The 12763-nt window shown below is 39.9% G+C and overlaps 1 protein-coding gene across 5 annotated transcripts; it reads left to right on the plus strand.

The window, feature by feature from the left end:
* Window positions 1–465: 465 nt before the first annotated feature.
* Window positions 466–11247, plus strand: cpeb4a (cytoplasmic polyadenylation element binding protein 4a). 5 transcript variants are annotated; one of them, XM_035910573.2, is made up of 11 exons: window positions 466–633; window positions 1512–2631; window positions 2740–2838; window positions 3699–3792; window positions 6074–6097; window positions 6466–6642; window positions 6894–6983; window positions 7083–7201; window positions 7700–7814; window positions 7900–8081; window positions 8244–11247. In XM_035910573.2, exons 2-11 carry the CDS (start codon window positions 1567–1569, stop codon window positions 8469–8471), a joined length of 2193 nt encoding a protein of 730 aa, XP_035766466.1. In that variant the 5' UTR covers window positions 466–633; window positions 1512–1566; the 3' UTR covers window positions 8472–11247. The 5 variants fall into 5 exon arrangements, with proteins under 5 accessions (XP_035766466.1, XP_006781748.1, XP_087704570.1 ...); XM_006781685.3 differs by having other exon boundaries at window positions 3702–3792; XM_006781684.3 differs by lacking the exon at window positions 466–633 and adding an exon at window positions 680–1081.
* The last annotated feature ends 1516 nt before the right edge of the window (window positions 11248–12763 follow it).

The following is a 12763-nucleotide window of genomic DNA, read 5'->3' on the forward strand; positions in this document are numbered from 1 at the left end:
TGCGGGACTATGCTGTGGATAGGGATTGTAGCAGATCAATAAAATCTCCCTACTATCTATCTATCTATTGCTACCAAAGTACGCTGCTTTTCAGGGCCAATATAAAACTACAAACATTTGCTTAGCCAAATAATCTCATCTGCATTTGAAAAAGGTGGTTGCAAATACTGGCTTTTTACTCTAAAAGCCTAAAAGTCACTGAAATTATTAAAATGCTTTTTTTTTACTCTTCCATTGTGGTTTAGACAGAAAAAAATATACAGATAATTTTCCTTATATAAAATACGTTTCCCTACAATTTCAAGACATCCTTATTTGGGACTAGAGCGTCTTGGGTGTATCTGCCATTCATCGAGAAGGCGTATGATGGGTGGTTCCTCTTAGCAATTAGCCAATCAGCTAATAGAGCTAGGGTTGTTTAGGCGGGGCTACGGAGGGAAATCCTGACACACACTGGCTAGCTGTTGGAGCTGGGGGCAGGGCTTGTAGACGGAAGTGTCTCCCGACTGGTCCAGCTGTCATCTAGAAGAGAGTGGAGACCATTTACACCGGCTGCATAGGAAATGCAGAAAAAGGAAAAAACGCTAAAATATGGCAACATCTAAACGATAAGGTCATGACGCCGAACTGAAGGTAGCTATGCCCGACATGTCGACGTTTACACACGTCTGTCGTTACGTTGGAGTAGGTGTCGAAATTGCGTCACGGTATTTCGGGATGTACAAATGATGACAAGGATTGGTAGGCTGTGTGACATTGAACATACAGGACACGAAACAGACGAGGTCGTTTAAAGAGCCACACACCGGTTCCAACATGTCACGTCGCGAAAAACTCTGAGGTTTTTGACGCTGACGGAAATTCGAGGAGACGTTGCAGCGACTGAACTGGTTTATTGCTTTCTGGCTGCTGTGCCAGTATGCTACAACGTCTCTGCGGTTATCGGCTATTATCCTAGCCTAGCGACTCGGTGAAGGGAACTACCCTAGATTCAGAACAGACTGGAGACGTCATCAATATTTTCCTGTATTTAAGTGGTTGCTTATGGGGAGGTCATTGCTTGGAAAAGGGAGATTATTCGGTAGGTGTTCGTGGTGTTGGTCACCGTGACTCTTGAGCGTTCGTGGTTAGCCTGCAATGCATAAACGTACTTTAAAAGTGACTGCATGATTAATGGGGCACATGGAAGGTGGCGGAGCAGCTGTTAGCTTGCTGCTAGCTGCGTAACGACCTTTGGAGACGTCAGCTTCACAAGCTTAGACTGTTAGCTGCCTGCGCTTGTTTTTCCGTGGTTGCCTTCCTGCCTTAGTGTTATATTTCATCGAAGGCCTCCCATAGCCAAGCGAGTCAATGATTTAATCTCATTGATTGCATCACAAGACCAGGCAGGGTGCAGCCCAAGCACATCTACTGCGTTTGCAAGGCTGTGTGTGTTTTTTTTTTCTTATTTTCTAGGTGCCAACTCTAACAATCTTTTGAAATTTTGTCATACATTTTTTACCACATTTTAGGATAAAGAAGACGGAGTAAGTCAAAAGTGAGCTTAAGATTTACTGGGTGTCCTAAATGGGGGACTACGGGTTTGGAGTTCTGGTGAAGAACGGCAGTGGCAACAAATCTACTTTCCCTGTAAGGATCCCTCCTCACCTGCAACCCCAGCACTCTCACCACCCTTCCAACCCCCCCAGCCCCCCGTCCTTTGTAAACAACACCTGCTCCACCAATGGGGGAAGTGCTTGGCTGTTCCCTGCTGTAACCCCGCACACTAACATGCAAGATGAGATTCTGGAGTCAGAAAAGTCCAAGGCCTTGGACCTCCAGGATATGCAGGAGAAATCTCAGGTCCAGGCCCAGCCTCAGCCCCTGTCTCCAGGCCAGCAGGAGGCCGGCGGAGGCTTAGGAGAGCTTGAGGGAGCTCTACCTGACGACGGCTCCCTGGAGAAGGGTACTTTGGAGAGCAGTGCTGGCAAGGAGAAGCTGAGGATGGAGTCTCCGGTGCTAAGTGGCTTTGACTACCAGGACACCCTGGGAATGGGTACAAGCTGTGCACAATCCACTTCTTCCTCATCTTCTCTGACCAGCTTCAACAACTGGTCTCCTGCTGTCCCATCTACCCAGTCTCCTGTGGTTGGGGAAGACGTTGGAGGTTTCTTTGGTCCCGCTGGCTCCAATGCTAATGGACCACATTTGCTGTTCCACAACTTCTCCCACCATGCTGGCCCTGGCTTTGGAGCAGGAGGTAGTTTCTCCCCACAGATTGGACCAGTCTCCCAGCATCACCCTCCCACACCTCACCCTCAGCACTACCATCCCCAGGGACAAGGGGTTCCACAGCAGCACAGGCGCTCCCCAGCTAGCCCTCATCAACCCCAGCCTTCCTTCCCTCCACATCCCCATCGCACTGGACCATTTACACAGCTGCCCCACCTTGCTCCTACCCAGAACAAACCTTCCTCCCCTTGGGGAAGCTACCAGAGCCCCTCCACTCCCACATCCACCTCGTGGAGCCCAGGTGGGTATGGTGGCTGGGGAGGTACACAGGGGATTCGGGATTACCGACGGGGTGTCGGCGGCGGGATGTCAGGCCTGAACTCTATTTCGCCACTGAAGAAGTCCTTCCCTAACAATCAGGTAGACGGGGCTGTCATGGTTAATCTCATACTGTGTATATTCATAGTAGATATTTGCATTTGCTGATATAAAAGAGACTTGTCATACAATTATTAACATTTTCTCCAGGTTCCTTTGCAAAAGTTCCCCAGAAATAGCTCTGGCATCAACCACAAGGGCTGGGTGGAGGACAGCATGAGCCGCAATGACAGTGTTTATCCTTTCCAGGTAGGCATACAGGCTAAAATAAAACACAGGCTGTTGTTAAGGGAATTACTCAATATCTAAATTAAGTAAGTTCAGTAGGTATTGTGAGAAATGATGAACAGATATGGACAGTGATTGTATATGTGCTTTGTGTATTTTTAACAGACTAATTAAGTATGTAATCCTGTCATACTTGCTCAACTGTATCAAATGTAACAAATGAACCATTGAGCAAAACGGGAGATGTGACAGGCAAGCCAGCTAAACGGATGACTTCAGACTTATTGTGTACTAGAGATCTTATCTAGATCATTTGGTTAAAAGAGAGCTGTCTCATCATCTGGTTGATTACATGGGTTTCCTACTGTCCTGATTCGAGATGTCTTACGCTCTGCTGCAGCTTTAAACACACTCGATATGCTTTTATATAAAGTGACACACTTTTACTTATGTAGTCTTTATCACCAGTTGTGTGTTGCTCACAGATTTTCTTTGATTTTTAGAATTTTTAAAAATCCAGTTCTCCTCAGTTTTGGTTAGAATTTGTATTGATTGCAATGTGGTAAAACCGAAAGTAGCTTTTTGTTTTTTTTTTTTTTTTTCTCTCTCACCGGCTCATTTTGTGCAGTGTATCTTCCTATCAGATGCTATCTGATTCAGTGGAAAGATGTCACATTACAAGCGAATGCAGATGACTTTGTAACATACTTTGTCTCCATTTTCTGTTTAGTGCTCTGTGCTGGATGTCACCACAGGGAAAAATTAATTTTTATTTCTCCTTTTAATACTTATTAGCATCATGGGTATCTCACAGCTTATACTGCTTTAGATGGTGATTTTGGGAAGCGAGGAAGCTAATTGTTGTTTTCCCCTCCTTTCAGCAGGAGAGAACACGGTCCTTTGATGGTTTCAGTATGCAATCTCTGGAGAACTCTCTGATTGACATTATGAGGGCTGAGCAGGATTCCTTAAAAGGTTGGTTCCCACACTAACAGTGAGACCCAGCTAGATTTTCTCACTGCTGGCTGTAAATAAATGTATTCAGAAATCTGTGTTTATTCGACACATAGAATTTTTTCCATATCCCCTGCAGGACTTGAGTAGCAAAATGCATATGTAATTGCATATGTTATGTTTGAATGTTTCTCTTGCAGCATTGTGCTTTGATGTTAATGGCACTACCCACAAATATTATTCAGCTTTATTAAATTTGTGCTTACTGCAGGCAAACTGTTGCATTAGTAGATTTGGATATTATTGACCTTTCCAATATGGATGCCTATATAATTTTCAATTCTTGGGTTGCAGTCAGACAGTCAAAACCCCCCAAAAAGTTAATGTAGCTTTCCCTGAACACTTTCCAACAACCTTAATGGATAACATCAGGTCAAGGCAGGATGTGAAGGAAAATTCTTAAGGACAACCACGGTGCCAAGATAATCAGAGTGCACTTTAGACTAGCTGTGCAATTGTGCAACCTTAATGTTGTCAATGTGGTTTTTCTATCATGAAGCTAAAATCTTCCTAAAAAAAGGTGGCCTACAAAAACCCATATCTGAAGATGCTTCACCTTATGTGACACCGTGTCATTTCGTGCAGGTTGTCCACCCTATAAAAACCCAGTTTAAATAATTTGGGGTCAAAGGTGGAACCACTGCTTGCTGTGGCTGTGGGTGGAGCTGCTGCAAGAAATTTAACACTGATTTACAGGTGTTGCTCATGATTTTTCTATCCACTAAAACTACCCCAGCTCGTGCTTTATAGAATTGGATGCTGTAGCCTGCCCAAAAGTTGGCTGGATCTTAAAAAGCAGCAGAGCAGAACTGACTCAACACCAAAGCCTACTCGTCGGTCATACCGATCGGGTGTTTTTATGAATCGTCGGAGCATTATCTCTTTCTTTTGTTAAAGATTGTTTCATGATTTATTTAGATTCATTCTTTTTTTCTTTTTTTTTTTTTGGGGGGGGGTTAAACTCTAGGAGCAGCTCCTTTCCTTAAAGTTGTGAAAATCCCAACCAGTAAAAGACTATTTGACTGCAACCTTTCAACACCAAAAGAATTCCATGGCTCCCCGGCAGCCATTTTGGTAATTCCCTTGCGCAGTTATTGTGGGCTACGAAGACCGGCTTAGACTAAGTGAATTAGATAACCATAAATGAACACTAGGGCACAAAGTCAAATCTGATTTTTACAAAGCCACATAAATGCCTTGGTGGTTTCCCCCAAACATGCATTAAAATCTAACCACGTACACTGTGAATGAGGCCAACGCAGTCTTCAGTCTCTCAGTGCAGAACATTACCTATCTTCTATTAAGTTATGAAACCAATCATGTGCAGCATTTTTCCACTGGCATTTGTTTGATCTCGACGCAGACTCCCTTATTAATAAAACATCTACCTTTTGTTACCATCAGTCAGAAGGGAGCCATTTTGCATCACAGCCAGTTCTGTTAATTCTAATTTGAGAGCGTGGATACGCAAACCTTCTTTTTTTTTTTTTTTTTTTTTTTTTTTTAAAAACCTGGTCTTTGATCTTTTATACAGTCATACATGCCATTTTTAATGAGGATGTTTTCCATCTCTTAATTTTTTCCATCTCTCTCGGCTTCTCGGTAATCAAAATCGTATTCCTGCGGTCATATTCATAGAGGTGAAACAAAGTGGTTTAACACACAGTTTTGGCCCGATTTTAATGTATATTGCACCAAGATACACATTTAGTTTACTTGTACTGACAACGTGAGTTGCATTTGTGGCCTTTTCTAAATTTTTTTTTTTTACTGAATGCTGTCATTTTCCTTTTCCTGTACAAGAACATCCCCTCATCATTTTAGCTATTTAGACATGAGAGAAGGGAATTAACAGAATTCCTACTCCATTTGGGAATCATTTCATCTCTCGGTTTTGTGAAGCCGCTCCTGTGTTGTGTGTGTGTGTGGTGGTTTTTTTTTTTTTTTTTTTTTTTTGTGTCTTTTTGTCATTCAGTAAACTTCAGCTTCTTTCACTAGGGCGGACATTCACCTCTACCATTGAATGATATATAAATGATATGCAATACTTCAGCTGAAGTCAGCATAGCAGACAACAGTGTCCTAAGATAAAAAAAAAAAAAAAAAAAGTTTCTTAAAATTGGAGTCCAGACCTTAACAACTAATTGTAAATGGTTGATAGAAATTTTCTATATATTTATGTTTATCTTGTGACGTTTTTCTAAAAACAAATTAAGAGTGTCTTGTTTTGTTTTACATGCAGCAAGAAGTTATGGGAGAAGACGAGGTAAAGCTTGTTAATGTCATATGTCTGTCATTTTGATTTCTTTGATGTGATTTAAAGAGCATCAGTTGCCTCTGACATGATTGCTTTGTTTTTGTCTGCTTGATTTTTGTCTGCATCACTGATTATTCTGTCTTCACTGCTTGAGATCCTTTTTTCCTCTTCAGGGAGTTTACACCTTTGCAGGCTATCCATCAAGAACTAGTATTAATAGTAATCCTAATTTTATTGTGGGATAAGAAGTGGCAATTGTCCTTTTTTTTTTTTTTTTTTTTTTTTTTTTTTTTTTTTCTATTTCTTGTGATTGAACTTATTTGGATTAATTCTGATTGGAAGTTAAAATGTGTTAATTAGATCCTTCTCTCGATTAGGTCATTCGTCTTTGTTCCCCATGGAGGATGAGCGCTCTTTTGGAGATGATGAGTCAGGTGACCAGGGGCTTGCTGGCCTCGGTCCAGGCCACTGCTTTGCATCCCTTAATGGTGAACGTGTGGAGCGATATTCACGCAAGGTGTTTGTTGGAGGGCTGCCCCCAGACATAGATGAAGGTGAGTTATGTTAAACCTGAAGAGGGTCCTTGACTAACTGCAGTTTTTACAATAATGAAATATAAACAACTTTTTTGTGTTTTCACATGTTTTATGGCATTTCTAGATTTAAGTTATATATTTACAAGATATATTTCAGCTACTGTATCAATGGTGTCCTGTGGCATGGTAGTGATATGAAGTGCCATTTTAAATAGGTTTGCTGATGTGCTTGGTGACTAACTGTTCTTTTTTTGGTTTTTGTTTTCTAGATGAAATCACTGCCAGTTTCCGTCGGTTTGGTCATCTTTTCGTGGACTGGCCCCATAAGGCAGAAAGCAAGTCCTATTTTCCACCCAAAGGTGCATCAGCAAAGTTTAATTTGATATTTTGTGCCGTTCAGATTAAAAATTGTTATTTTCTGGTGAGCACTCATTGTTCCGAATGCCCAATATTTCCAGGATATGCATTCCTGCTGTTTCAAGATGAGAGCTCTGTTCAGGCCCTGATTGATGCCTGCATTCAGGAGGATGGCAAGCTTTACCTGTGTGTCTCCAGCCCCACCATCAAAGACAAACCGGTGAGTTTTAGCATTAAAGCTGCATCCACAGCAGAAGTGACTTGCAATCATGTGGATCGCACATGTGTCGATGCCAAACGTGCAGGACCTAACAATCTTTCCTCAACTTCCAGACTGAAGAATATAAGAAGAATATTACTGACTGGAATATTAACAGTAGTAAATACATTAGAGGGGTTAACTCTGCAATAAGAGCCTGCAAATGACCAGCCAGCAACTTCAAAGTTGTGAAACAAGCGAATCACTTCCAGCGTAGATGCAGTGGGCTTTTTTTTTTTTTTGTCTATCCTCATTACAAATGTTTTGCATTCTGCTGTATGCTAAATGCAGCACACAAGAGGCTTCTTGTAAAAAGCCCCTGCCGCAACTGACAAGACTATTCAGACTGTTATAATCTATATTACATAAGCACCAAGGCCTTAAAATTATCAGTTCTAAATGTATCTTGGTCAGAAACAAGTAGGACACTGGGGAAATTATGTATTTTAAATTTTGTAGGTCCAGATCCGGCCCTGGAATTTAAATGATAGTGACTTTGTAATGGATGGTTCTCAGCCATTGGACCCAAGGAAGACTATCTTTGTAGGAGGTGTCCCTCGTCCCCTGCGTGCAGGTATACATTTGAAGTGACTAATAAATGTATCAAGCTTCTGAGATTCAAACTGTTAAAATCACTCTAAGTTTCATTGCTATTCCAGTTGAGCTTGCCATGATCATGGACCGTCTGTATGGGGGAGTGTGTTATGCTGGGATCGACACAGATCCTGAGCTGAAGTATCCAAAAGGGGCAGGGCGAGTGGCCTTCTCCAATCAGCAAAGCTACATTGCAGCCATTAGTGCCCGATTTGTTCAACTGCAGCACGGGGAGATTGATAAACGGGTGAGTTGATCCGATTCTAGTTCCATATTCATATCCTGAAAATGTAGATGGTATGTTTCAAAAATATAAATTTCCCACTTACCAGACATGTCGCATGAATTCTAATCGTTCTCAGACTCCATTTAACCACATTGTACACTCTCTCTCTCTCTCTCGTCCCAGGTGGAAGTGAAGCCATACGTCCTGGATGACCAGCTGTGCGATGAGTGCCAGGGCACTCGCTGCGGAGGGAAGTTTGCTCCTTTCTTCTGCGCCAATGTGACCTGTCTGCAGTACTACTGTGAGTACTGCTGGGCAGCAATCCACTCCCGGGCCGGCCGCGAGTTCCACAAGCCGCTGGTGAAGGAAGGAGGGGACCGACCACGACACATCTCCTTCCGCTGGAACTGAGACAAGAGACCTGGGAGGGACTGAGAGAAAGGGGTAGTTAAGGGCGGGGTATGGGCTATGATGAAAAATAAATGCACTTTTCTTTTAAGTTGAGAAAAAAAAAATGGTAATATTGATAATTTATTTTTATTTTTTTATTTTTTTTAAACTTGGGCCCACAAAAAGTAAATGCTAAGAAGAGTGAAATCCCATTTATGTTTTGACTTTGAGTGTGCATGAGCATATGGATGCATTAGATTTGGATTTGTGTTTCTTGTTGACTTGACTATATTTTTTTCCTCTTTTTTTCATGTTAGCTGGCAAAGCTGCTTACATTTGTTGATGAGAGTAACATAAAATTTAAGTGAGGTTCATCACACCTAAATCAGTATACTAACTATGGGAGTTTAGGAAGGGTGCATTTTCTTACTTTTTGCTTGCAGGATTAGAGAACAACTGTACAATTTACCAAAGGTTTAATGTAAATGGTTGAGGTGAACAGTGGTGGAACTCTGTTTCAGATGGATGGATGGATGATTGAGTTTTCCAAGCAGCTCAGCGTATAGCATCTGGCCACGTCACAAAAGACGGAAAAAAAAAAAAAAAAAAAATCTCCCCCTCAGTTCAGTACACATGTTTAAGATTGTCAGCATGAGTTTTCAGGTCTTGGTTTAAAAGTCAACACTTTGTAACCAGAAAGGGCAAACCAAAGATTGGCCTAAACACATCACCTAAAACAGTCATTGATCTGAGGGTAATCAGGATAACGTTCTCATACAGTGGAGGAATGGCTGGAGTTTTGGTTTGTGAGTTTCAGCTAACAAAGACACAGCCCTCAGGGCTCAGGTATTGGCAGTAGTATTTACTCACTTTATATTGTCAGGGATATTAGCACTGGAAGCTAACATGCTAATGTAGTACAAACTAATGGGAATGCACAGTCCAGTCTCCCTGAGTTGTCCTCATGGTGTACCACTGCACGCTCTACCGTGACTGGAGCTTCTCTCACAAGTGTTGTGGTTGGATATGGTAGTAGCTAGAATTTGCTGTCACAGAGATAAAGATATTATTTTATACATGGCCTGCTGATTTTTGTACAGTGTTTTATAGCTGATTATTTTGTCATGAACATATATACATTTATTATGCACTACTTTTCTAAATATTTTTTTCAATAGTCATTTTAGGCACATTTTTCACAGATGGGAGAACTCCTTTTGCAATACCTCATTTTTTTCACTTGGTGAAAAATAATTTTGTACCTTTGTTACTAAGAGATCTGCATTTATGGTAAACTTAATTTAACAAAAAAAGAATGATATTAATATAATTTTCAATTAGCTTTTATATATTTAAGTGCTGGTAAATCTGAAAATTGTCTGGTGCATTGGTGTGATTCTGTAGATTTAAAAAAACAAAACAACAAAAAAATATAAAGCTATCATTAGCCAGTCATATATGGATTCTCCTCTGTCCTAATAAACATCATTACAGGATCCTAAGGCATGGCAAGACCTTTCTAAACTGATTTTGATAGTCTTGAAAATGCATATAATCTGATATTTTGCTCCTAGGTGTAGTCACTAAGATTATCATTAGGGTAAATGTTTTGGCTTTGATCAATGTGAAATCTTCCCTTCTATCACCAGAGTGGATATCAGCTGTTTGAATATTTAGATCCTCTTTCTGGGACTGCCTGTGAGTTCTACTTATTCTTGGCATGCATAAGAAATAAAATGACTAGTGATAATGCAGGACCTAATGTAATGCACTAGATCTCCTTTTTTTTCTCTTTGACTTTCTTTATTTCTCTTTGAGATTGCCTCTCTTGTAGCCTCTCTTTACATGATGGAGTCTGCCTTCCTTTACACAGACGTGATGTTTATGCAATCTACACGGTGACAACACTTTAGGTCTGTTTTTTGTAACATAGAGGACACTCAGTAGGACATAGGTGAGGAGACTTGATCACTTTGACCCCCTTTGTGATGTGGCATGCTTTGGGACATAACCTGAATGTGATTTAATGTTGCAAGTTAACTTTGAGCCATTATGTGCAATACTTATTCTTTCCAGAAACAGTTCTCCGCAGTGTAAGTCATTCAGTCCATATAAACCATGCAGTCATTTACACACCTTTGTTTCCTATTGTTCATGCTGATGTCTGCAAAAGGAAAAAAATAATTTATACCTGAATTTATTTTTAAACATTAGTTTTGTGCTTATTAACATATTTTGCTACAACCATGCTACTGTGATTGAAAACATTGTATATACTAGGTCGATAATGTATTTACCGTTTGCTATATTTTCAGTTGAAATGAATTACTATCATTTTGATCAGTTTTTTTCTTTCTTTTTGTCATATTTTTTTTTTTGGGGTGATGTGTTCAACTCGTTGACGTGTCTAGTTTTTCTAATTGCTGTATCTGTGCTCCACGTTTTCACATGGGAAAAAATGATTATGTCTGTTAGTATTACTTGATTGCAAAATTTCAATAGTTTTTAATTAAATGATGGGAAGCTTATATTTATTAACTTTTTTTTTTTTTTACCTGATATCATTTTGATTTGTTTTTAAAGTCATTTCACATTTATATGTAAGTTCCAATTTTTATATTTTCTCGATTAATTTGCGCTACAATACAGACGTCAGTTTTTATAGTTGGTTTGTAGTACTGAAGTAAAACAAAGATCTAATGTCATATATTCATTTGCTGCCAACTGTTTGTAACTGTATGCATACATTTGAAGTATTTGTAATGTGAGATGTTGAACGAATAAAAAAAACGCTGTGAGGAAGAATCTGTCCAGTGTGTTAATGGGAAATTCTCTAAACTGGAACCATGCATCTATTGCCATTGTTGTGACAGGGTTTTTTTTGTTTGTTTGGTTTTTGTTTTTGTTTTTTTTCTGGCACAGCCGTGGGTTAAATCTGCTCAGATTAAGCCGTATTTAAACATTGTTGCTTGTTTAGTCTTCTGTCCTGAAAATCTTTGCCTGTGTAGCTGCATTTGTTTTCTTTTTAAATTTATTCAAGTAAAAAATTTGCAAACATTATGGGTGCATCGAAGATTGTTAGTGCAAACTGCAAATCTAGACAAACTACAATTTCCAGACTGTAATAATTTTTGTCCTTGGGCTAAACCTGTAGTTATTATCTTGCAACATCTAATTAAGTTTCATGTTCCAGCTATTCCTCTAACCTTTTTATGTACTTTAAACATTTTTTTGTTTTTAAAAAATACTCCAAACGTCCATAAGTGGGTCAATGACCTGCATTCATTTCTTATGGAATTTCATGGGAACTTAAGATTTGTAACTGTCAGAGAGAGAGAGATTTATATATTTAAAAAAAAAAAATTGGACCACAGTCTTTGTGGTCCTTAAGATTATTTTACAAATGACAGACAGCATTCATTCAGCATTCAGACAGCGATTCATCAGAAGTGATTGTGCATTACAGGGGGAGGTTTCAAATGTCTACTGCACATGCAAAACAAGCTCATCAAGTATGACCAGAAGATCTTCTGGGTTTGTGATGCAAGGATTCTCTTTGCAGTATTTGGAATGATTTACGGGGAGGCAAATTCAATAGAATCTGAAGGAAAACATTGTCCAGTAGATTCAGAAACACATGATGCAACATCAGTGTAGAACCTAGAGGTGGCCCGTGGTGCTGTTGTACAACTTGACGCTGCCACCCTGAATGCCTACACCTTTTCCACGGCTTAGCGCCCCCAAATTCAAGAATGGTATTGTAAATCCATGACGGATCTTTTTCACTGAGCTCTCAAAGGAGCTTGCCACACCACATATGAGAAGTCGACTGGATAGTTGTTCCCAACTGCAAACATCGATCACTGAAGCAATGGGAAGCTGTGGGATGAGAAAAAACACAACTTGGCCACAGGAAAAGAAGCAGACAGGGCCAGCAAGGAGAACAAATTTTCAAGTAATGAAGATTGTAAAGTCAGAAGTTGGTGTGGGAAATGCAACGTACCTGTGTGTAGGGATTACAGCCTGAAACAGGTGGTTGTCACAACTACATTCAGTGAGGGAAAAGGCTAGAAAAGAGAGAGGAATTGTCTGGACAGTTACACACACATGTATATACTGTCTCACACAAACACACAAAACGGATTTTGACATCGTTCTGTTGCTGTTGTGTTTTTTTTTCCTTTTCCCATTTTAAAAATGTTTTAAAAAAAAGTTAAAAAAAAATACAAAATACTTCAAACATTAGAATCATTCTTGTGTGGATAAATCTAAGGGTTAATTCAAGAGATAGTATTCTGGCTATTTTCGGCATC

The sequence above is a fragment of the Neolamprologus brichardi genome, chromosome 2, assembly GCF_056152115.1.
Source record: "Neolamprologus brichardi isolate AB-2024 chromosome 2, ASM5615211v1, whole genome shotgun sequence".
NCBI classification, from domain to species: domain Eukaryota; kingdom Metazoa; phylum Chordata; class Actinopteri; order Cichliformes; family Cichlidae; genus Neolamprologus; species Neolamprologus brichardi.

Excerpts from the sequence above, each read along its gene's own strand:
- cpeb4a (XM_035910573.2), top strand. The coding sequence starts at position 1,567 with ATGGGGGACTACGGGTTTGGAGTTCTGGTGAAGAACGGCAGTGGCAAC. Across the intron at positions 2,632-2,739 it reads AGTCCTTCCCTAACAATCAG|GTTCCTTTGCAAAAGTTCCC; the intron begins GTAGACGGGGCT and ends CATTTTCTCCAG. Across the intron at positions 2,839-3,698 it reads ACAGTGTTTATCCTTTCCAG|CAGGAGAGAACACGGTCCTT; the intron begins GTAGGCATACAG and ends CCCTCCTTTCAG.